This window comes from Macrobrachium nipponense, chromosome 24 (genome assembly GCF_015104395.2).
Source record: "Macrobrachium nipponense isolate FS-2020 chromosome 24, ASM1510439v2, whole genome shotgun sequence".
Taxonomy (NCBI): Eukaryota; Metazoa; Arthropoda; class Malacostraca; order Decapoda; family Palaemonidae; genus Macrobrachium; species Macrobrachium nipponense.
The window spans coordinates 13,438,260-13,463,451 of NC_061091.1; the positions used below are offsets into that span (position 1 = coordinate 13,438,260).

Sequence of the window (25,192 nt, forward strand, 5' to 3'; positions counted from 1 at the left end):
GGAGGAGGCGTTCCCTACCGATAGTTTGGGACCACCTCAGAATTCTTTCAAGGAGAAGAGAGGAGGAGGAGGAGGAGAGGGAGGCAAGAGGGTGGGCGGGGAGTTATGTATGTCTAGGTCTTGAGGGTTCAGAGGTTAGTTAGAACAGTTAACTTGCACAAGTTTTTTTTTTCGTTTTTACTTTATTTTCTCTCTCTCTCTCTCTGTCGATAGAGAACGCGGCTGCCTCCAGATTCTCAGAACACCAGAAGTCCCTTTACGTCTTTGAGCATTTGGGCGGAAATTATTATTTTATATATATACTTATATATATATATATTTGACTACTTTTAAAAGTCATTTCTCGCTCTTATGGAACTCACCTCACAGCAAGATCTTTGGCGATTTTAAATAGGACTAAAAAATTGTATGTATTTATATATTTACATATTGTTCTTTAAAGCAACATTTCAGGAGAATCACTTTGTATATATTAGTTGTTCAGAAATTTTGTGGGTGTAAAGGTTCATAACAGATCCGAGACAATATGTTACACCGTGAAGTACATAGAAAACAAGATTCTTTTTGTTATAGGATGAAGAAGACTTTTTAATATCATTTTTTGTGAGGTATATTGCAAAAAACAATGCAATTTCTTCCGTCTGATTTTGGGCTAATGATGGATTTATCCTCATGTTAACTGGCGTTATTCACACTCAATAATAACAAGGAAAATACACACAGCTCATTCACAATGAGTGCTATACTGCATGAGTACCACACTCGTCCACAATGAACTCAGCCAAAGGCAGTTTTCGCGTCACATATTGGCGAACAGACTCAGAAAGACATTTAATAAAAACGATTTATGATGGACAAGGAATGAGAGAGTCTTAGGATAACTGCTACTTTATTCCTTGCCTATTCATTTTGAACGAGAAGTAGTGCGCATCTCAGAGGGCGTCCACATTATGAATAAGAGCAGGTGTATTCTGTACAGTTTTTCTTCATGATCTGAGATAACAAACAAACCCAGGAGACAGACGCACGTCCCATCACCATTGTCGAACTGGCACGCTCTCGAATCCTACTCAGAATGGTGAATGGGTATCTGACTGTAGCTAAACAGGTGCTCTCTTACTTTACTTTACTCAATTATCCCCTGATCGTTCCGTATTCAATGGGAGGGTTTCAAAAACAAACGCTGGGTCATCATGATTCGTGCCCAGGCGCTCCGTCGCATTCGAACCCTTAAAGCAGATCGTACAAAGGTGCTACTAAGAAAGTCAGCGCGTACGCGTCAAATTTCGCGCCAAGGTATTCGAGGAGCGGCGCGCGCCAAAACCCACCCGTGGCTCTTGGGATGTTCGGGAGCCGTGGATCGATCGCTTCAGATTAGGAACTCGATGACCTGCAGAAGGAGGAGGAGGAGGAGGAGGAGGAGGAGATCACTTCTCACGATGGGTCAAAGCAGGGCAGGAATGCTTTTGGTCATCATGCGCCCGGAACCACAATGCAAGGCCACTATAATTGACACCGAAGTAAGAACCGTCTGTCTACCGGACACAAGAAATCTCACGACAAAATCTCACAAAAAATCTCTCTTTCTGTGCGACGAAGGAGAACGTACGACCGCAATTCGGGTGGCGGTGTGAGAGGAACGCCGCGCCGTCCCCTGGCTTCAACAGATGGGATGAGAAGAATGCTTGCATGTTTGTGACTTGGAAGAAAATCAACGCGAAGAGGAAAGAGCGTGCAGCGATTAATATCTATATATACCTAGTACTGTTCTTCACCAATTCCACGTTTGACCAGATGACATTACCGCGGAGGAACACCTCAAAATATAGACGAGAGGAAGAAAACGCATAGACTGAGAAGCATCGCTCGAATTTCACAAACTGTTTATTACCGATTTTGTTGAATTCAATTGACAATTTTTTATTTCCCTTATTTCGTGTGGTAAGTGACAACCAGGAAGTTCAGGGATTCAGAAAACGAAGGGGGTGGATCCGATGAGGGGATTCGGACCTAATCCAAAGGAACAGTGTGAAAGAGACAGGCAGCTACAGAGAGAGGAATTAAAGGATATATATATATATATATAATATATATATATATATATTATATAATATATATATATATGTATATATATACATATATATATATATATATATCTTCATATATATAATATATAAATAAATATATATATATATATATATATATATATATATATATATTTATATATATTCAAACATTCTCGAAACGAGTGAAAGAAAGCCGATACTATTCAATAAGAGACGAAGCAAAGAAAGCTAGAAGCCAAACCAGATGATGTTGATAAGAAAAAATTGACGTTGTTCCTAGAAGCCTCTTATATTTTTACTTTAGTAGTGTTTCGCACAAGTATGGTTTGGGAAGCAATAGGCCAGCAATTGAATGAAGAGATAGATAGATAGGTAGGTAGGTAGGTAGGTAGATTGACAAGTTGATTTATTATCAATTGCCGCATCCAGTACTACGAGAAGAAAATGGCTGGCAATAACAAAAAAACTTGTTCTTGTATTGCAAAGGAGCGAGCAAATTAGCAACGTCTGCATATGGTTTGAGTGACGCAATTAAGGTCTTCCTCTCTCTTGAACAACAGAGGCAGGACATGAGGAGAGACTTAGAGGGAAAGAGAGAGAGAGAGAGAGAGAGAGAGAGAGAGAGAGAGAGAGAGAGAGAGAACTGATTGAAGAAGGAGGAAGGAAGAAGTGGTAGAGCGAGAGAGGCCGCAAAAACAGAAGATGAAATCATTAACCACCATGTTTAATCGAAGTGTTTCCTGCCACTGCCCAAGATATGCGATAACTAGAAAAATTCTACACGATAGAAAGCACCCTTTTAGAAGCCAAACTAATATGGTAATAACAATGTTCAGTCAATGTATATGATAGTTTAACTAATACTAATTAACAGTAGCAATTATACCCCATGTATCCCTTTTACGTACAGGATTGTCAAGATGGCCCTGTGTTATTCCTCCGTGGGATCATCGCTCTCGCCGAAGGCGCTCGCCTTAAAGGGGCGGCGCCCCCACCAAAAAGGGGGAAAAATATAAAAAAAAAGAGAAGAAAAAAGCGAGAGGGACGGGGAATAGGCAAGGGCCGTTTCGGATAAAGCGTGGGTTACCATTAGGTCGTCAAGACGATATCTAACTTATAAGGTCGAAGAGTATTACATGTACAGCTAACCAGGACACACCCCCTGCCTCTCGTCACTCGCATCGTACAATAACGCACAATAACCATAAGGATTCCATAATTGTCATGATGATCGTAATCCATTGCAACAATGACAGCAATGATCAGTCGTGATACATATCCCTAAAAAATCAATTCATAATAATAACAACAACAACATCTCTGACACAGCCAATCTTTTACAATTTTACGAGTCGTTATGTTTTGGCGTAGCTGATATCTGGTTTCCTTTATTTTTTAATGACTATTCATTTCTTTTCGTAGACGTCGCTGATATCATTCATTCCATGACTAGGGGATGATCCGCTTGTCCTATGCAAGGAGAGAGAGAGACAATGAAGAAGGAAGTTTTTGCCTCAACTTCAAAACACTCTCGAACCATCAGAATCACTATCACAGCTGCGGTGACATTTTTTTAAAACTTTTTACATATATTCATTTTTTTAGGCGCCAATCACATGGCATAAAAAGAGTACTAACACCCGTTTACAATAGACTTCTTTTTTATTTATATTTTTTTTTTTACAAACACCGCTCTAGAATGACACAGTCTTTTTGTCTTTTTATTGTTTTCTCCACTTATAAACACTAGTGTTCCTCTCTATGTAAAACGGTAAAAAGTGTAGTATTAGTATTATTATTATAATATTATTCCTACAAGATACAATGAATAACTGCCAATCTGTCTGTCTCTTGTTTTGACTGGGCAGTTTCAGGATTCTTAGTAGCACTAAACATTCACTTTTTTTTTCCTTATAAAATTCACAAAAAACAAAACAAGGTATTTATATATTTTCAGTATCATCATCATTTCCCTCTCTAAACGTCTCACCGGTTTCCTCATCTCCACCTTTCGCTGTTCCGAATGCTAAGCAACAGACACAGACGCATAAGGCAACCACTTGGTAGCAGCACTCGCTCGTTTTCACCTTTCCTTTGCAAATTTCCAACTGTGTAAGTCAACGAACGACACACACATACACACACACACACGCGCGCGCGCACAAAAAACCACTAGTTGTCATTAGAAAATTTTCGCCCCCTAAGAAAACACTGTCTCGTGTCAGCTTCGATTAAAAATATCTGTTCCAAGTTCTGTATCTGTAATGGGTCATTATTCAGTTTATTTTCTCCTCCCTTGTTAACAAGTTCTTTGACATGATTATTCACTTGCTTCTCAGGCTCGTCGTTTGCAGAAGGGAGTGCAGCAGCTGCTTTTGATATATATATTTTTTTTTCGTTTTTCCGACATTTTCTGGTATATTATTTTCGCTTTCATTCCACTCTCGTCGGGATGTTGAAATTCGCCTTATTTTCATCAACACAGCGTCAACAATTTTGATAATCATTTTGATAATCCTTCCAGTCTACCCAGAAGTGAATGAAACGATGACGAGGAAAGCCGGAACCACAAGCTTTACTTTTCCGCGAGACTTTGGAATCAATAAGAACAAGAACAAATATAAGTGATATCTATAATGAAACAATAATAAAGACATTGTTAATATATATGTAACACTCGTATAATTATAATCAATCTGATAAAATCACTAATGATAACAATAATGAACAGATGCGTAATGATAAACTATAAACAATTTCAATCCAGATACGGCGCCAGTATTGTCAACACTACTAGTCTCTGTTTTGACCCGGTGAGAATAACCGTGGTATAGGTGCACATAACAACAACAGCATTATCTCTTGAGACTCATTCGTCCCCCTTACGAAAAGGAGTGACTGTACGAAGGGGGACTCTGCTTCCCTCATTCAAAAGGAGGAGGAGGAGGAGGAGGAGGAGGTATATAATGGTGGTGTTGGAGAAGGAATAGGAATAGGAGGAGGAGGTGGTGGTGGTGGAGAAGGAATAGGGAGGAGGAGGAGGAAGAGATTCATCCCATTTCCAGACGAGGCCGAGTAACAGTTGATGAAGGAGGATAAGAAGTTCCTATTCAATAAATTGATTTCTTCTGACCTGGCAGTATGAAAAGACATGATACCGTCCAGCTATCGAAAGTGTATGCCTCCCCTTATATATATGTATATATATATATATATATGTTTTTTTTAAACTTGGCAAAGCAACCAACCTCCCCTAAATACGTTTATTCTCTTTTATGAAAGCTATTTCATTTATATTAATATATTATTTATATTTATATATATAATATGTATATGTGATAGGTAAAAAAACAAAAAAATGTCCAAATATACCTAACAACAACTTGGCTTGATCACTAAGCTAGCAACAAGATCATCATCATCGTCATTCTTCAGAGGGGACCCTTAATAAGTATATAGGAAAATGAAAGCGAGTTACCCGTATGTACAGCGATAAATGAAAAAAGCGCCAAGAGAGATTCTCGTCAAATACGCCAGACAGAAAATACGGGAGATGCAGTGGGTCGAACTGAGGTTCTATTACGTTTTGTGGATTACTTTATTCTCTCTCATCTAAAATGGTATAAATATGTATACATTTGGCTATACATGTAATCAAAAGTCATGTTATCATTATTATTATTCTTTTTAATGGAATAACAGGCTACTGTTTTACAAAGCAAACGGAATGAGGGTCTAAATTTAAGATGCATTTTCTTTTTTTCTCTTATTAATTCCCGTTTTGTCCTTCTCGACGCCCCATCTCAAATCTCCAACCTCCAGTTCAAGTGCGACACTGTCGAGTGGCAGAGAGAAGCCACGTGGAAGAGAGAGAGAGAGAGAGAGAGAGAGAGAGAGAGAGAGAGAGAGAGAGAGAATCATGGAAGCCACCGATCAAGATGAGTCGTCATCGCTTATCTCAGAAAGAAGTTGAGAATGGCTGTTCCGGAACCTCAAACTTGATTTTGAGAAAGACTTCTCTTTGTGTCTAGGACTGTAGTAGTATATCTCGCAAAAGGAAATGGAAAATGGATGACCATGTCGGTCAGGACTCGTCCGTCGGGTTGGATTATACTCGGCGAAGACACCGGCCAGAAATGAACGCAAAGAACTTCTTTACAAATAACCCAGGTTCAGAAAAGGACCGACAAGCTTTCTTTCGCAGGCGCTGGACCTGAATGTTGACTTCTGGCCCTCTCAGTGTCACAGGAGACTTTCGGTGTTTTTATTATTTTTTTTCTCTTCGTCTTTAATCACCCCATCCCCTCAGCGCTACTAGAGGGAGAGAGAGAGAGAGGTGGGGAAGAGAGAGAGAGAGAGAGAGAACGTTTTCTAGAAATGAGCAACTACTGTACAGCGTGGAAAGGTTGAAATGGATGCATCTTAACATATTAATAGATATATCTATCAGCAAGTCTCTCTCTCTCTATAGACATTATGTTGCTATGTAACAATATATATTTGTTTGATTTTGATATCGAGTAGAATCGGCATTCGTATATCTATGAGGAGCTGGGTATCTTAATAAGGTTGTAATCCACTCTGATCGATGTCTGTCTGTTAGTATACCCTCGCCAGTTGAAAATTTAGCTCATCTGCACAGCGAATTTTGCTCGTTCATATATAACGTTAATTGCATCAGAATGCAGTACACTGGAATATAAATGAATTGGTAAACTATATAAATTGAATTTCTTGCGTGCGCGTTATGGATGGTATTTTTGTATTATTTCGATTGTTGGTTTCCGAGTGATATACTAACAGTAGGGGAGAGGTGTTTTCTTCGTTCCCTTCCAACGTAACTTAATTTTTTTATTTCCTTTTTTTCCTTTTGCGTGCAATTCCTTTTGCATGCAACACAACAACGACGTATATGTGGATTATGTCCGATGTGTAATGTCTCTCTGTCGCGTGTTCTTCAACGGGGTTCGAAGGAGATTGATAATAATCGAGAATAATGGTGACAATTATACTTAAATGCATCTTTGAAGATTTTCAGTCACTTCGGCAACAGAAATGCGCTACTTAATAGACTCCTATACTCATGTCCTTCGTAAATCATAATTAGAAAAAAAAACTATGTACACACTGATATATTTTATGTATATCTATATACTTGAATGGTGGGAACGCGCGGGGATTTAAGGGGGGGCGGGGGGAGGGGGGTTACGAAGTTGCGTGCGTGTGGGTGGAGAAGACGGAGGGGCGGGTGGTTGTTGTGAGAGAGAGAGAGAAAGAGAGAGACAGAGAGAGACAGAGAGAGAGAGAGAGAGTTAAGAGATGTGTGAAAGAGAGAGAGACTTTCCACACTAGGAATATTTTGTAGTGGTTCGTTGACGTGATCCCCCCATACAGCCCCCACACCGTTCCTACCCACTCCCAGATCTCTGCCTCCCCCACACCCATACCATCCACAACAACTTCGAGATTATTGCATGGGAGACTCTTAATCGAGACTTACATAGTTCAAGAGAAAGGAGGTTCGTGTGTTTGTGTGTGCGTGAATGTATGTATGTAAGTTGTTGCACATGGTGGCAAACGCACGTGAATACATACGTACACGTACACTCACACGTATACACACATATACATATACAAACGTACATCGCGTGTATACCCATACGTGTGTATCCTATTAATCATTTGATGCTTACAATAACATCAGAATCACATAACACTGACTCAATGAGCAAAGGGAACACACACCCTGTACGTGACGTCATCGTGACGTACAGCCGGAGCAAAAAATTATGGCGTATAACTCATGTATTTGAAGTCATAGTAATAGTGTACATTATATAAAACCAGAACTCAGAAGCGCCTAAAAGTCCATTCTTTAAAAGGATTTCTTATCAGTTTGTATTTTGTGGGAGGCGACCTTTTTTGCCTGCGACGAGATGCCGCCACTCGCCTGCCCATCTAACAGTTAATTAACTGCTCTCTCGCGCGGCCCAAGCACCACCTACCTCGACGAGATGCCCTTCTCCGGATATAGAAATCTTTTCTCTGTTTTCTTGTCTCTTTTCCGGGAGCGTTTTGAACGTCTTCATTGTTGACGCGGTTTTCAGGAACAGCCACTCCAACTGCCCACATAATATATTCTGCCGACGCCGGGAGGCATCCGCCAGTTCTCCCCCACTGCGAGTTCCCCGACAAAAGCTCCTTCTTCGCTTGCAGCAGCAGCAGCAGCTTCTTCGGCGGCCGAAGGCCTGGCCCGGGGCGGCAGCAACTGTCATCTAATGGAACAAAATATCTGGCAGCGACGACACACCAGGTTCGCGCGCCCCTGGCTGGCTCTTGCCGTCAGCAATTGCACTTGCGTTTCGAGGCGGTGCATCCTCCATCCATCCACCACTCCCGCGACGAGCGGCTCTGAGCTGCCCCTAGACCATCATCCAGGGCCCTTCTTCTTCTTCTTCTTCTTCTTCTCCTCTGAAAAAACGGCTTTGAACGGCGAGCGAGAGGACCTCCGAGATCCACGACCACCAAAGAACGAATCGTTGCAGAATCACCACATGAACAGGGAGACGCCGGCTTCCGGCCCTTCAACCGAGCTGCGGTGAGGGTCAGCCCAGAAGGCGCGTGTCTTGTCTTGTCTTGGCACCCCTGTGTCCCAATGACCGTGCCCGACTCGGGGTCAGCGAGGAGGAGGCCCGCCCACCACTGTTGATCGGCGAGAAGGCGGCAGTACTACTGGAGACCGAAGGAGACGGCAGCGCGGAATGGGCGTGCCACTCTCCGTGACACAAGAGTTTGTCTTATGAGCAAAGGCTGCCTCGTGGCATTGAAATGATGACGGAATGATGAAACGGTGATGAAAACGATGATGTCACACTGTCGCTCGTTAGGCCGGGGGAGAAGATGTGGGGTGGTGGCTGGGGGGGGGGGGGGGGGGGGGGGGGGGGGGGGGGGGGGGGGGGGGGGGGGGGGGCGGGCGTAGCCGGGCCTTTGGCACTTATGGAAGCATCGTGACCAGAACAAGTATTATTATTATTAATTATTGTTATCATTATTATTAGAATTATTATTTAATATTATTATTATTATATAATATTTTGGGGGGTGGGGTTGCCAGCCCCTTTCGCCCCTTTTCCCGGAGATGAAGAAGAGAAGAAGAGGCGGCGGCGTCAGTGGGGCTTGATATTTGTTTGTCTTCAGAGCGGCTGAAGGGGCGGAACACCCGAGAGCCAGATGACGGAAACACCTGCAGCCTGAGGGCCACAAATATTCTACACTGTTGCCACCTCCGGGAACTGCGCGAGGAAATGCTGCCCTCATAAGGTCATCATGTGCTGTCGATGGCTCCAGCGTAGGGGTCATCTGGCCTTCTGGTTATGGGACTATGATGTGTGGGGCAGACAGGAGCACTGCGATGGTGGCCGTTATGGTGAACAGAGTGAACACGATCAAGCACAGGCGATCGACCACCATAGCCGCGAACTTCCAGTCGTTGGCGATCTGGAAAAAGAGAGAGAGGGAGAGAGTGCATGGAAATGTAATGCTATTCTGGAAACAATGTGATGCAGGGGTGGGGGCCGGGTGTGTGGGAGAGGAGTTTGTGCAAAAAATTCCTGTGAAATTTACTGCTATGCTAGAAACAATGCAATGCAAAGGGGAGGGGGGGGAGCGAGTTTGTGCAAAAATAGTCCGGTGAAATTAGTGTAAAAAAAATCGGAAAAGAAACAGCGTCCAGAAATACGGTAGATGTCACGGATAAACATGTGTACATCATGTAACTATTGAAAACCTTAGACTAGAAATTAGTAAAAAATACGCAACAAATTGATTTATAAAAATGCATGTATACGTGATAATACGCCCATAACAATAAACAGTCGATATATGAATGTAGACAGAATTTACAACAAATAACGAGAAACGATACAAATTAGTGAATCAATATGCATTCCTCTATAAACTGAACCTGTAAATTGCACGAATTATATTCTTCTGGTGGAAAGCTCCTCAAAGACAACATTAAAGAACTGTGAAATAAACATTGTAGAATTCATTATATATACGTATTTTTTTGTTATTCCCGACGGCCCACAAGTGGAAAATTCGAGTGGCCAAAAGCTTGTGTTGGGATGCTATTTTTATTACTTCACTCATACCTTGCGTGTTATGAATATATAAGCCAGATATGTTCATTGTTAAAAAGTAAAGAACTGCAATTTAATACTAAAGAATGTGGCAACTTGCAAAGTTATAGGACACACTGTGTTCAATGATTTGATGATTGAAGCTTTCCTTGACTTATATTACCGATATGAAGTAATTTAGTAGACTTAATTCCGGCCAAAAAACATATATAAGAAATATTCAGTTGATCACAAAAAAAAAAAAAAAAAAAAAAAAAAATCCGCTGTGTAATCACATATTCTCTGCAGCACGAAGGTCTGCAGACTTTTACATGCTATAGCCGTTAGTTTGGAATGACATTATCAACCGTTCGGACAGCGCGCCGAGGCGCCTGAGGTGCTCCCCGTAACCAGTCACTCTCTGCCCGTAACTAACCACTCTCTGGGACTCGCTCATTCTCGCACACACCCGCTGACATCATCCCAGCGCCTTACCTCCTCGTCGTCGTCATCCTTCCTCATCTTATCGGTGATAACCCTGATCTCCTTCAGGATCAGGTTGAGTTCTCTGGTGCACGAAGACATGCAAGTGTGGACCAGGTGGGTGTCGTCCACCGAGTGCCCCCCGTGTGGAACCCGCATGAACCCGGCGGTGTTGTTGGTGGTGTGGGTGTGGGGTAGAGTGTGGGCGCGGAAGTCGTCATCGATGTCGAGCACGTTTGCTAGTAGGGATCTCGACGAACGTTCCTGGAACATCAAGGGCGGTGCATGAGCTCGGACCGAAAATGGCCCGGTCCTTCGGTGTCGTTCAGAGTGAAGGAAGGGGGTTGGGGGTGAGGGGGGAAAGGAGAGACGGCGCGAAGAAGAAGGAAGAGAGAGGAAAGTTATGTGAAAAACATGGAAACGAAAGTTGGAGGCTGACGTAGAATGGTGATAGTCAAAGGAAGATCGAATTGACTCTGTTATCGAGAGAAATTATAGTTTTCATTTTTTAAAAGATGTTATATCTTCATTCTGATTTTTATGACGTGAATTATTGATGCCATCCTTATTCAGAAAGATTGACTTGATGACTTGCTTTTTGAATTTCATATTGACTTAAAACTACTCCCTATGCTTAATTTATCACTCTTTGTATTCAGTAGAATTTTGAAATTCACACTTAAGACATTTTTTCTCTCATTTTGAAACAGTAAAAGGATTTAATTAAGAATCATAAGATTTGAAATACAAACTTATCTACGTTATTTCTTGCATGGTGATTTTATGTCGTAAAGGTTAGAGAAATTATCGGTGAAATAGTGACAACTAGAATTATAACCAGTGTTAGATTTCAGTGTCGAAAACATAGATTTAGATCTGTAAACATTTCCATAAGCAGGTATAATAATAATAATAATAATAATAATAATAATAATATAATAAACTGAGAGACTGTGTTGGGGGTGGGGGGTGGGGGTAAATAAGGAAAGAAAAGAATGAATGCTAAACTGGTTTCTATAAAATAGAAAATCAGACAATGTGAAACAATTGCAAAAATAACTTCTGTGATTTACGAATAGAAAATTTTATACATATAAAGTGTATCTCGTATATCGCGTGTCTGTACGTACTACACTCTTGGCATACACACACGCACACAGATATCCGCGCATACACGTCTATGCATAAAAAAATCTAACGTAAAAAGGCCCGTATTCTTATAATAATAATAAAATAAATTTCATGCTCCAATAATTATATTTAAATTATATTTACTTGAGAGAGACGGGGGTCGATTTTAAAGTGTACTTTGTTGCAATCGACTTCTAGGAATAAAGAAGAAAATGAGCCCACGACAGACAGGGACTAAGAGAGCGTATTTTGTGTAGATGGCCTTCCGGTATTTGGTCACACCTGCCCAAAGCACCTACTATACTACTAATTTCTATACATTGACAACGCTCGGCAGAGATTGCTTACTGAAGAAGAAGAAGAAGAAGAAGACACGCTGACGTGTCAGTGACCTTATATACTACTACTACTACTACTACTACAGCCTTTGGAGTGTTCGTGTCCGGAACGGGTCCCATTCAGATAAGGGCGCGTTCCATTCAGCTTCATTCTCAGCAGCAAGTGTGATCAAATATTCGACTCAAGCACAGTAAAAAGACGCCTACACCCACTTCTTGACCATTCTTTACCACGACAAGAACATACGATGCAAGAGATGGGCGGGAAGTGTGTGTGTGTGTGTGTGTGAAGAGAGAGAGAGAGAGAGAGAGAGAGAGAGAGACCTGAGGAGAATTGCATTGAAACAAACGAGATAAACACTTGTTCCGAATAGAAAGAGATATATAATATTGAATATAATAATTGTAAAGAAAAAAAAGTGTCGGTGCCTTCCTTCTGAATTAGAGCATTGCAATGCAATATCTATGGGTTATGACAAAAAAATGTTGCTGGGTAGTTGCAAAGGAACATGAGAAAGGTATTTTATTTTTTATTTTTTGTGAAATGTGACTTTTTCATTGATAATTAATCAGCGTATTGTGTGGCGAAGAACAAGAACAACAAGAACAACAACAACAACAACAGTTCATTCTACGTGGAGGTCTGATCAATCTCCAGGACTACAGGTCATAGGTCATGCAAAACTAGATGAACTCTAAACACCTATGTACTAAGAAACAAAGTCCTGTGCTAAACAGGCTAAGGTAGTATGAATGGTTTGCCATTTGCCTATATATACCAACTTACCCGTTCAAGGCACATTTTGCTATCTGGTGTTACACGTCTTGGCCACTTTAGGTAAATAATTGAAGAAAATAGTCAACGTTTATGCGAGTGATTGGAATTAATGGATACGTTAAATAGGAAGGGGATCTAGGTCGGTTGGGTGCTGAGAAAAAAAAAAAATAATAAACTACGGAATGAAAATTTCAGTAATGGGGAAGATGTTTTGACAAAATTAGAACGGTAAAAATTAAGGTGGTAATTTTCGTTAGAAGGGGGAAGTAGCGATTTATGATTATTTTAGATGATTTTAGAGAATTTTTTTTTTAAAGGAAAAGTTATGGTTTTTTTTATTGTAAGAGATTTATAGTTATAGTTTATGTCAGTACGACAATTATCTTCATTTTTATTACGTTATGTATATATATATATATATATATATATATATATATATATATATATATATATATATATATATAACTTTGTTTTTGCTGTTTAGTTAGCTAAACCGAATGTTTATATGTATAATATAATACTGTAAAATCGTACAGTAATTGAGCTCATATCCACACTTGCGATTATTGACCAAATAAAAATGGCTTTTGTACTATATGTATGTGTACACCGACTTGCAGCACAAGTGCACATTTTTGTACACATTTACGTTTGTACGTAAGTGTTCAACTTACATGTTGACTGTGTTTGCAAGTCGTGATTTTTAATTTTGTTAGGTTGCAAGTGTGGGGATAACTATTAAATGCTTAATCATGACCTTTTTGGGTCGTGATTTTATTCAAGTAAATGGCTTGGCTGTGTCATAGCTCTCAGTCGTGTAATTGGTATAGGAGTTTGTTGAAATTTAATGATCGGTGGTATTTCTCCGTCAAATATACAACAGCGGCAATGTTATCAACAGGTACTGCTACTGCTACTGCTATTGCTACTGCTAAAAACTACAAACACTGCTGCTACTTGGTTCATTGTCGGGGAAAGGGTCACTCATCACAATTGTTTACTTGGTATTTATAGTCCATTTAATGACAGCTTTAAAATTCCTTTTTTTTTTTTTTTTTTTTTTTTTTTTTTTTTTTTTTTTTTTTTTTTTTTTTTGGCAAAGAGGCACTATCTAAAATTATTAGGAGACTGTTTTATTGCCATTAACTTAATGCCACCTCTGTGGACATCGTACCATTGATGTCGATGCTACTCATTTCTACAGGTAAACATTGAGCTAAATTGGATTAATGTTACTCTTACGATCGGTAATAATTATTGGACTAAAACACATTTTCTTAATAAATTCAAACTAGCATTATCAATGTCATTTGGGTTAGAGATTTGGCAAGCATTCTAGTCCGTGTAGAAATAACGTGTAGAGTGAATACATAGACACTGTCGAGCAGAACACATAAAGAATGTCCGTTTTGTATTTTTCATGTATCCAGTAAGATTCCCGAGCTGTGTAAGGTTTATTCGTAAAAATGATTTTTGAAGTTATACACTGACATTCTAGTAGCAGCGTAGCATGAAGTGCCTGGATCTGTGTATCCAACAAAAATTGCTTGAAACTGATATCCTGGAATCACTTATGGTCAAACGCTCAGTCGATGTAAGTATAAGTGGTCTTTTGTCATTTTACATCGACACTGGTTTGGCTAGACGCCCAGGGTTGTAGCGTGTCTATAGTTTCATAAGAGCTGTGTGACACAGCCTATAGCTATCATTTCTTAAGAGCTTTAGAAGCAACCTCACCGATTTCTTTTAGCAGACAGGTGGACGGTGTTTATTCGAATCCCTGTACTAATGACCAAATGATGATATTTTGTACATTTCACGGTTGCTGAGACGCGACAAATGATTGATTTTTGAAGAGTTCAACGCAAATGATTTTTGAAAGCTGAATAGACTAGATGCGTTCACGCGTCGCAAAGGCAGCTTGGAATGGAAAGACTAGAATCGTCAAGCTTAAAAGAACCAAATATACAAAGAGTTATCAAAATCTTTAGCCACTGCAGAGTAGTTGTAAAGGGGAAGCATTATTCATAGAAAAGAGACATCCATGAGAGAGAGAGAGAGAACTTTGTCCTTGGACGCTTGAAAAGCAATTACGAGAATGTATCTCTCAGAAGTATTTGCAGAGTGAATTGAGAAATGGGTTTGTTCACGACAAGAGGAAGGAGGTAAGAGTAACTGTTGAGTTATAGGATTGTGAAGTTAAGTATATCTTAGTTTTACCAGACCACTGAGCTGATTAACAGCTATCTTAGGGGTGGCCCGAAGGATTAGATATTTTTTCAACGTGGCTAGGAGCCAATTGCTCACCTAGCAACGGGACCTACAGTTTATTGAGGGATCCGTACCACATTGTAGGGATTTTGAAGTAAGGTTAACAACTGTGAAAGGGTCATGGAGGCTGTTCTGATACCCATGGTGTTTGTGTGTGTGTGTGTGTGTGTGGAGAGAGAGAGAGAGAGAGAGAGAGAGAGAGAGAGAGAGAGAGAGAGAGAGAGAGAGAGATAAGAGCCAGTCTCTTCAGACATTTCCTGCCTTGCGGAATGTATAGTGTACAATGCATCGCACAGGCAACGTGAGAGACAGCTATTGCAAAATACCACCAAGAAAACAAATGGCCCACTTGTGCTATGCCAACCATTAATCTCTGGAATGGGATATAACCTGAAGTTGCGACTGGAATTGAAAACTCATTCCAACTGGAAGAGGTGCAGAGAAAGGAGGCTCCAAGATAAGTGCAGAGAAAGGAGGCTCCCAGATTGAGGTGGACCTTCAAGCTCGACCTTTTAGAACACAATTGAATACCCTCGTGTTATAGGAAGGCTCCAGAAAGACTGGAGGTCTTCGAGAAATTCCTTATGAGCCTGTGGAACTCAGTGAATTTGAAGTTGTTACTGCTGATGATGATGACATGCAACCCGAGTTCCCGGTGGTGAGACTTTGCATGGTAAAATTCAGATGAATTTATGAATGTGTACTGTGAATGCCTAAGAACTAAATAGTGGCCTAGCTGATGATGTTATTTTAGCTTAAGATGGACACTACATGTTTAATTGTTGTAGTTCTTTGTTTAGTTGATATGAAGGTTCTTACGTTGGTATGTTTACATACACACACATCTGATTTATATAGTTATTTGATACTGAAATGGAAGTCTGCACATAAATATGGCTACAGTATATGTGGATAGAATAATAATTTATTGTTCTAAACGTCTAGTGTAATTCCCAGAGTTACAGCGGGGTAATAATACAGCCTTCTCTTAATGACTAATTTTGAGTTTTGTAACTACAGCTACCACTGTTAACACTACAGTTATTTTTACCAATACTCAGTTTAATTTCACACCAACCTTGGCTTTAGGAAACACTTATTTCTAACGCAATGATGATAATGATGATCAAGGAAATATTGTTCATCGTGCAAATGGTTCTTGTAATAATATAGTAGACCTCTTGCTCTTATAATGATAATCATTCCTTTGTTCCTGTAAATCTTATGATATGATAATTAAGAAATTAGAATGAGTAAAGTCATGGTACAGTGCGTTAGCCTTTATGGTAGTAATGATAAAAAATAGTGTATAAACAACTAGAATAATAGTATTTGTAGTTCCACGTGGCATGTTCAAGAGTTCAGTGATATGGATCTTAGTGTCCCTAAAGGTCGGGAAGGAGAAAAAGTGAACCAATAGTATGGGTGGTCGTCGTATTCATCACGCTGGTTCAAGAGTTTAGAAGAACGTTTTTGTTTATTTTAGTTTCTTTTTTTCCTTTTTAGAATTAACATAATCTGACAATACCCTATAATTAGTGATTATTTTACTGTTATCTAATTTCATCCTACTCAGTTGAGATAATGTACAGGGGGGTCCGAAAGTCTTGTTACCCCTACCAAAAAGATCAACAATAGAGGTACAAGTAATGCAAGAATACAAAATACATATCCTGGATTCAGGTTATTCACTGTAAGAACTATAAAACGAAAAAAGAACACTGAAACAATAGAAGAACAAGTAATATATATAGTAATAGAGAAGAAGATGTACTCGATTCAGTCTATTTAGTTTCAGCCATCTGAAATACAAAAAAAATTAAACAATATTTGGAAAAAAAATCGTGATAATTAAAATTATATTTAGGGACAACAAGAATTAACTGAATCCAGGATATGTATTTTGTATTATTGCAATACTTGTACCGCTATTGTTGGTACTTTTTGGTAGGGGTAACAAGACTTTTGGACCACCTTTAGGTTTACACTTTTCCTTTTTTGTCCCCCTTTTTTTTTTTTTTTTTTTTTTTTTTTTTTTTTTAAAGAAAAAGAGGATACTTTCTCCCCTACATCTAATTCTTAGATTCTTGCTCGAATCTAAACGCCCTCCAGTACATTATCTTCAGTATCGCAAATTCTGGATTTTAACGCCTGAATCTTATGATTTTGATGAGTAGGATTTCTTCGAAAATGTCGTCAATGTGTTTTGAAAAATCCGGGCAGTGAACGGGAGGACATTTTGACGTCGATTGCGAAAGGGGAGGCTTGAGGGTTGCGTGAATATGCTGTTTAACTTAAAGAAAATTCTTAGAATTCCGGAATGGAAACTTGGAATTCCGGAATGGAATACTATAAATCACTAAAGTTCCCCTGGCAAGTTGTTTATCCATATATACTGCTGGGAACACATGTAATATATATATATATATATATATATATATGTATATATATATATATATATATACGTATATATATTGTGATTTTTTTGTATTATGACGTAAGGGAATGAAAATGGGTATCTTTTACTTCCATTTTGCAAGTTGGCCTCAAGGTAGAGTTGTATTTTGAGTCCTCACATTAGTTTGCAGTGATTTATAACTCCCATAGAGAATAGCTGATTCTAAGTCAATTAGATATGAGTAATTTGGCTTATTTATTTCTGCATATACATATAAATTCGTTGGTGGACAGTCAGAATCAAGTTCCTCAATACAGTTAGGTTTACATGGGTCTTCTGGTTTCTCGCTGGACGAGTGGTTTTCGCGCTCGGCTGCCAATCCGGTGGTCCGAAGTTCGATTCCCAGCTCGGCCAACTCAGAATCAGGGGAATTTATTTCTAGTGATAGAAATTCGTTTCTCGATATAGTGTGGTTTGGATCCCACAATAAGCTGTAGGTCCCGTTGCTAGGTGACCAATTGGTTTCTAGCCACATAAAAATATCTAATCCTTCGGGCCAGGCCTAGGAGAGCTGTTAACCAGCTCAGTGGTCTGGTAAAACTAAGATATACTTTTAGGTCTTCTGGTGGGGTGGCAGTAAGTAGTGCTGGTTGGAAATTGAAATTTCTTGCTTATGAAATGTCTGTGACTTGGGTCAGTATGCCAAGTGTCACGTAATCACATTTCCTGGCATTTATTACTGTTTGGCCCAGATTTGCGCTAAGTTCCATACATTGTTTTTTCTATATTGGTGCAGAATTGACGTCTGTTCTTTAATGTGATACCAATAGTGTTTGAATATATGCAGACATAGTTTTGACACTGGCCTAAGCCCAACTGGCTCAACACTTGTCTAAAATGCCTGCGATGTTCTTGTATGATTCTGCCAAAGTGTGTCCGTGTCCCAGTGAAATTTATGCGGATCCCTTGTACGAGGACGTACTCCTTTATTGACAAGGAATTCTATTAATTTCAGGCTGACGGTAATCGGCGTATAAAGCTGGGAAGTCATATACCTAGTATTATTATTGCACGAACACAGGAAAAATGCACAAATACTTGTGAACGCACTTGGTTGAAGTATAGATGAGAAGTGTGATTGCTGATATTTTGTCGTGGTGCAGGTTCTGACTGAACTGTGAATGGTGTGATAGAAAATGTCACTGGCATGATTTGCTAATAGTAACAGTGAAATGCTGTGTTGTTTCCATGGCCTTCTTATATATATACTCTTTGTAGTAATGCTAAAGGTCAGAAAATAGTCAGTGTATATATGTAGTTGCATGTAGGACGGAAAAAGATATCCAGAAGTGTGAGAGTAAATTGTTGATGGCTGCAGGTGCTACAAGTAGTGAAGAGAAACTGCAAAAACTACTGCAAGAGTTGGAAAGAGTTTCCGAGAAATGAACGTTAAGAGAAATTGTGAGCAAGAGTAAGATTGGGAGAGCAAATACAAACCAGGAATAAGAAGCCACGAATGTCAGCTTGGACGTTGGAGGAATGGAGACATTTTGAGAGTATCTGTAACCATATGACTGTAGGCTTAGAGTAGAGGCAAGTCTTGAAATAGGTGAAGCAAGGAGGGTAGTGGGGTGTGTGTGCATAAACTAGGAAGCCACCGGTATCACTTATAAAAGGCAAGATGGTAATGTATAAGTGGATTGTTGAGCCAACTCTCCAATATTGAAGTGAAGTAAGAAATTGGAACTAAAGGAAACAAGTAAACAATTTCTTCGGCTCAATCGAGTTTTCTGTATATCATTTAATCAAGGCCACCGAAAATAGATCTATCTCTCGGTGGCCTCGGTATAATGCTGTATGAGCCGTAGCCCATAAAACTTTAACCATGGCCCAGTGGTGGCCTGGTCATGTCGTTCCCAGACACACGATTATGGCTAACTTTAACCTAAGATAAAATAAAAGTTATTGAGGCTAGAGGGCTGCAATTTGGTAGGTTTGATGATTGGAGGGTGGTTGGTCAACTTACCAATTTGCAGGCCTCTAGCTTCAGTAATTTTTAAGATCTGAGGGCGGACATAAAAAGTGCGGACGGACGGACAAAGCCGGCACAACAATTTGCTTATCTGAAAACTAAAGATGGGCAGATATTCAGAATAACTGTTTGCTTAGTAGGCTAGAATTGAAAGGGCGAGAAATGAGAAAGTTTAGAGGAGTGGTGAAATGATTAGTGTAGGTGAAAGGAAGGATTATCGCGTTGTAAGATATTATGGTCATTGGGGGAAAGTGAAGGAGAGTAGGTTTGGGAATAAGAGTGAATTGTTTACAGGTATTACTAAGAAGAGAAGAGGAAGACCCAGAAAGAACTGGATGGATAGAGTATCAAGGCTTAATGGAAAGGAAGGGTTGTGATATCCAGAGGTACAAGATTGCTTGTGTGATGCACGTAAATGGTGTTGTGTGTGTGTGTGTGTAAAGGGGGTTTCAACTCTGCTAATGAGCCTTCTGAGTAGGTGTAGAAAGAAACCGATAAGGAAGCTTTATGCACCAGTGGTTCATTCATGGGACAGTTGTCAAAATTTTATGAAGTGTGGAGCTATCTTTGTCGCTGGAAAGGGCTTCATGCTCAGACTATATATACTGTATATAGAATTTGCGTATTTATATGTGCCTCCTTATGTAAGAATGTATGGGGAAAAACGGCGTTGGTTGGTACTTTAAACGAATGTATAAAAAAAAAAAAAAAAAAATGGAAGCCACATAGTTTATCACGAATATCCTCTGTTGTAATCAGTTGGATATTTGCGTGTTATATTCTTTTCTTATTGAAGCTTTTCCAAGTAAATCATTACATATATATATATATTATATTATATATTAAAAATTATATATAATATATATATAATATATAGATATATATATATATATATATATATATATATATATATATATATATTATGTATTGACAAAATCACAAATATGCACTTGATTTGATTAGCAGCTGAAGTCAAAGGAGAAGCTTGAAAAGAAACTACAGAGTGTCAGATACCTTCGTGTATTTAACACATCTTTGGGGCCCAAGATGCGTCAAGTGCACGAAAGTGCTTGGCACTGGGCCGCTTCGTTTCAAAATATTCCTGTGGCTTCAGCAGAACTATGTAAGCTGATTTGTGGACACATAGGTTATTGCTTTTATTTCTTGGTCAAAGTGAAGTGCTTTTTCAAGGAGTCTGTCGCTTGTATGGTTGTTTAGGAATGCATTTACATATATCGAATGTGAATATATACCACGTGGTTGTGTGTGCAATAACATCTATTCATTTTGATAACAGTAATAATACTACTAGTATAGATGATGATGATGGTAACAGCAACAACAACAATAACAATAATGATCTGTAGCAACTGTAGTAGCAGTAGCAATTATTGCAAGAGTGATGATGATGACGAAAAAAAAGATTAGAAAGTCATTGTTAGTTCATTATTCTCGTGATCGTGAAGGCAAGGAGAAGACAGGTTCCACTGGCAAAATAATTGATAAAGCCATTTTTTTTTTCTTTGAACAGCAATGGCAGTTTCTCCTCCAAAAAACTGAGGAAGAAGTTGTTGGGTAAGTCTAACTACTAATCTCATTTTCAACTATCGTGAGAGCAGAGCCGTCTCACGACAAACTCTTATCAATCATTATTTTGATAATATAACAAAATCCTGATGAGGAAATGTCTGTATACTACATTTCATTCTGCGAAAAAGGGGAAGGGTTGATTGGGTGTCTTCTTATGTGGTGCTTTTCGTCACTGTTACTTTCCTAAACAGATATCTCACCCCTTTCCAGTTCTTTGATCGTTCCTGCCTCAATGGGTGTAAGTACAGTCACTCATATAAGTTCATGGATGTCCAAGTACAGTCACTCATATAAGTTCATGGATGTCCAAGTACAGTCACTCATATAAGTTCATGGATGTCCAAGTACAGTCACTCATATAAGTTCATGGATGTCCAAGTACAGTCACTCATATAAGTTCATGGATGTCCGGGTGTTTGAGAGAGAGATTTCCATTTCATCCCTTACTGTGATGACAGGTGTCTGGGAGTGCGAAACTGGCCAAGTGATCAACTACCTAACTATGCTGCAGAAAGTTATTACAGTGTGTGCCCGTCTTACATCACTATACAGACCCGTTATCCAGAAAGGGGTACTTCACTATATAGACCCGTCGTCCAGAAAGGGGTACGTCACTTATACAGACCCGTCGTCCAGAAAGGGGTACGTCACTATACAGACCCGTCGTCCAGAAAGGGGTTTGATGGAATTCAGCTTCATGCCCGGAGATATCCATGACCTTATATATATGAGTGACAGTACCTTTTGGGCTCGATTGCCTGGTGTGGTATTGTGTTTTTGCTGTTGATCAGTTCTCTTTTTGTTTCATATTTTCATTATAAGGGTCATCATCTTCATCAGTATGAATGGTGTTAATATTATTATTATTGTTGTTATTATGACTATTACTATTATTATTATTATTGTCATTACTGTTATATGAATAATGATTGATAGTAACATTTATGTTCTACTAATACTGCTGTTCCAACTGTGACACAAGTGAGCTTATTTGATTTGATAGTTTTAACAACATTAACTACAACATGATCATCATCAGTAACACCTACTACTACTACTACTACTACTGCTACTGCTACTGGTACTGGTACTGTCACCACTTCAAATCTACGACTATCTACTGATAATCCTACTAGAACCACAACTGTTATTGCTACCACTACTATCACTACTGCTACCACCATTACTACTACAGACTGCAGCAGTAAATATTTTTTTACTGCTTTATTCTTTAGTTGAAAGGATTGAAGTTTTTTTTATCATCCCTTGCACATACATCTGATCTTTGCCGTTACAGTGAGGAGAGTAAAACTGTCCAGCGTTCTTCTTTGATAACATGAAAAGTAAATTCTGGGATTTTTTTTTTTTTTTTTTTTTTTTGCGAAGAGAAGAAGCAACGTCATATGCAGATGACAGTCTGCATCATGACATCAGTTTTTCTCTCTCGTCATATTTATTATCTCGCGTTTTTAATTATTTTTCTATTAATATGGGGGACATATCTTTGTTATATCGTTCAAGTTTAAATGGGAAGGAACGAAAACTAACTAACGTGAGTGATTAAGTCACTTTGCTGAAATTGGTCTGCACGTAAGATAGTACATACCAGCTACTCTAATTTTTTTTATTTTGTTTATAAACTTTTAAAGATACACAGAGCAACAGATGTGCCTTTATTATGGTTGATGATATGAGTGTTTTTATTTGTTAAAAGTTTAATTTTGTTTTTATACCGGTTCTTTACAAAGTTTAGATGGGCCAGTTCATACATAGATCATGCACACAGATAATAAGTTATATAAGCAATAAATTTAATATAAACCATCTTAGCCGTGGATTACATTAGAAAAAGGGGCAACTACAAATTTGTAAGTGAAAATAATAATTGTACCATTCTAATGAGTAGTAGGTTTTATGATGCCAGTAAGTTTGCTAATGGTGTGTAAAGTCTTCAACTATTTACCTAAGGCCTCTTACGGCTGCAAAACTTCTCCTCTGCTGTGAATAACTACCAGAATCCTCTAATCGCCTGATCACCTCGTTAAGCCTGTGTCAGACAATTAGAAGATTGGCTCCTACCTAGTAATTCTCCTATAAGAAAGCTCTCATCAGCGATGGATGTGGGATTAGAAATGCAAAAGAATCGCTTTAGAAGTGTTTTTTTTTTTAAATTGTGATTTTATGGATAATAGTGATTTCACTCAACTGGTGAGATCGGGCACCAACCAGCTGTAGTATAATTATGAAAATGATAGTGTTTTATTGCCACAGTGGGAGTACGTACATTATGCCCAGCATCGATCTCGTTAATATTTATTATCTTTTATATTTTTTGGGGTTATTCTGATTTAAGAGTTATTGATTTCATTATTTGATAGGTTAATTTTAAGCACTGAGCTTTTATATAATACTTGACATTATTTGCCAACAGGTTCAACTACGACATTATTTGCCAACAGGTTCAAACTACTGTTATTTCTAATATCTAACATCGTTTTAGGAACTCGTGGCTATTATTTATTCCAAATAAATATTAAATGGTAATGTAATGTCAATAAGAATTGAGATATTGGCTGGTAAGTCTGGCAGGAGATCAAGTCTCTGAAGTTGGTTAAGTAATCGTAAGATATATTATTGCTGAATATGATTTTAGTGAATAAACGTTTTTGTGCCTTGAGGCACGGATATTGTGGTAAAGAATACAATCACTGTTCATTGTTTGGAAGGTGCCCAATATCTGTATTCACCGTCGAAGCAAGCACAGTATTATAAATAGAAATTAGTGAGGATTAGTAAAAGCAACATTAACTGAACTGATCTTTCTCTATTTCCCCCACACGTCTGCAGTTAGTCTACTCAATTTTCGCCTTTTTAATTTTTTTTTTTTTTTTTTTTTTTTTTGCAATTCAATCCACGTCCGATGAAATATCACACCCAGTATGATTTTTTATTTTTATTTTAAAAAGTATCTTTTACGGTATTGTCTTTCTCGTCTCCCATAATCATCTTTCTATTTTTAGGAAAGAAATGACGACTGTTCTGTCCTTTGGGTCCAAGTTTTTATTTTTATTTTTTTATTTTTAAGCATATGAACTTGTAATTTGAGAAGAAATCTACTTGGGTGTGAGATTGTCAATTGCTGATATGTTTAAGGATGAGAGAGAGAGAGAGAGAGAGAGAGAGAGAGAGAGAGAGAGAGAGAGAGAGAGAGAGAGAGAGAGAGCGCATCTACTAATTCACTACCGAATTGTGATCCCGTGCAAAAAATATCTGAATTAGCAGTACTAGTATGAACAGCTCTGCTTACAAGAAAAAAATAGAATAATAACAAAACGAAGCAGAATACCAGTGGCACTTTTGGAGCAGTGCCTCACTAAGACAGGAAGAGAGAGAGAGAGAGAGAGAGAGAGAGAGAGAGAGAGAGAGAGAGAGAGAGGAACTAACACACAACGAGTGATGCAAAAAAAAAGTTTATATATATATATATCTTCGTCAGAGAGAAAATGACTAAAGTCTCTGAGAGAAGAAATGATATAAAAAAAGAACAACCGTTGCAAATGCCATTTTTGCCAATTGAGGAGTCTCTCATAGTATTATTGAATCAAAGTTGTGCAAAATATAAAAAGGGGGCGCTGCAGTTACAACCGAAGGAAGTTGATATTATTAATACTAATGATAATATATGATAATTGTTTATATAAATAATTATAAAAAAAATATAATGGTTATATCGTCCTGGCTGGATATACTATATATATAGAGAGAGGAAATTGAGAGCAAGTTCTGGCGTTTGACATGGCACAGAACTTCAAGAGTGTGATTGTAACCAGCCTAGAGAATAATAATAATAATGATAATAATAATAATAAAAATGATAATGAATATGCGACTAAAGCCTTTCAACGTTCAACGTTAGGTGAAGCAGGAACAAAATGTAATTAAAAAAAATAAGAAACTATATATATATATATAAAGTATATATATA

At 38.6% G+C, this 25,192-nt stretch overlaps 2 protein-coding genes across 44 annotated transcripts in view; one reads left to right on the forward strand and one right to left on the reverse strand.

Moving 5' to 3' along the window:
* LOC135205461 (uncharacterized) overlaps positions 1–25,192 on the forward strand; it is a 512,397-nt gene that overhangs the window by 187,395 nt on the left and 299,810 nt on the right. The gene's annotated exons all lie outside the window — the stretch shown is intronic.
* LOC135205456 (neuronal acetylcholine receptor subunit alpha-7-like) overlaps positions 2,641–25,192 on the reverse strand; it is a 479,209-nt gene continuing 456,657 nt past the window's right edge. For all 42 annotated transcript variants that reach the window (XM_064236060.1, XM_064236073.1, XM_064236063.1 and 39 more), the window contains 2 exons: positions 10,682–10,933; positions 2,641–9,563 (listed from right to left, as the gene is read on the reverse strand). In XM_064236060.1, coding sequence (XP_064092130.1) covers positions 9,438–9,563; positions 10,682–10,933 — 378 coding nt within the window. In that variant the 3' untranslated portion in view covers positions 2,641–9,437. The remainder of the gene's footprint in view (positions 9,564–10,681; positions 10,934–25,192) is intronic.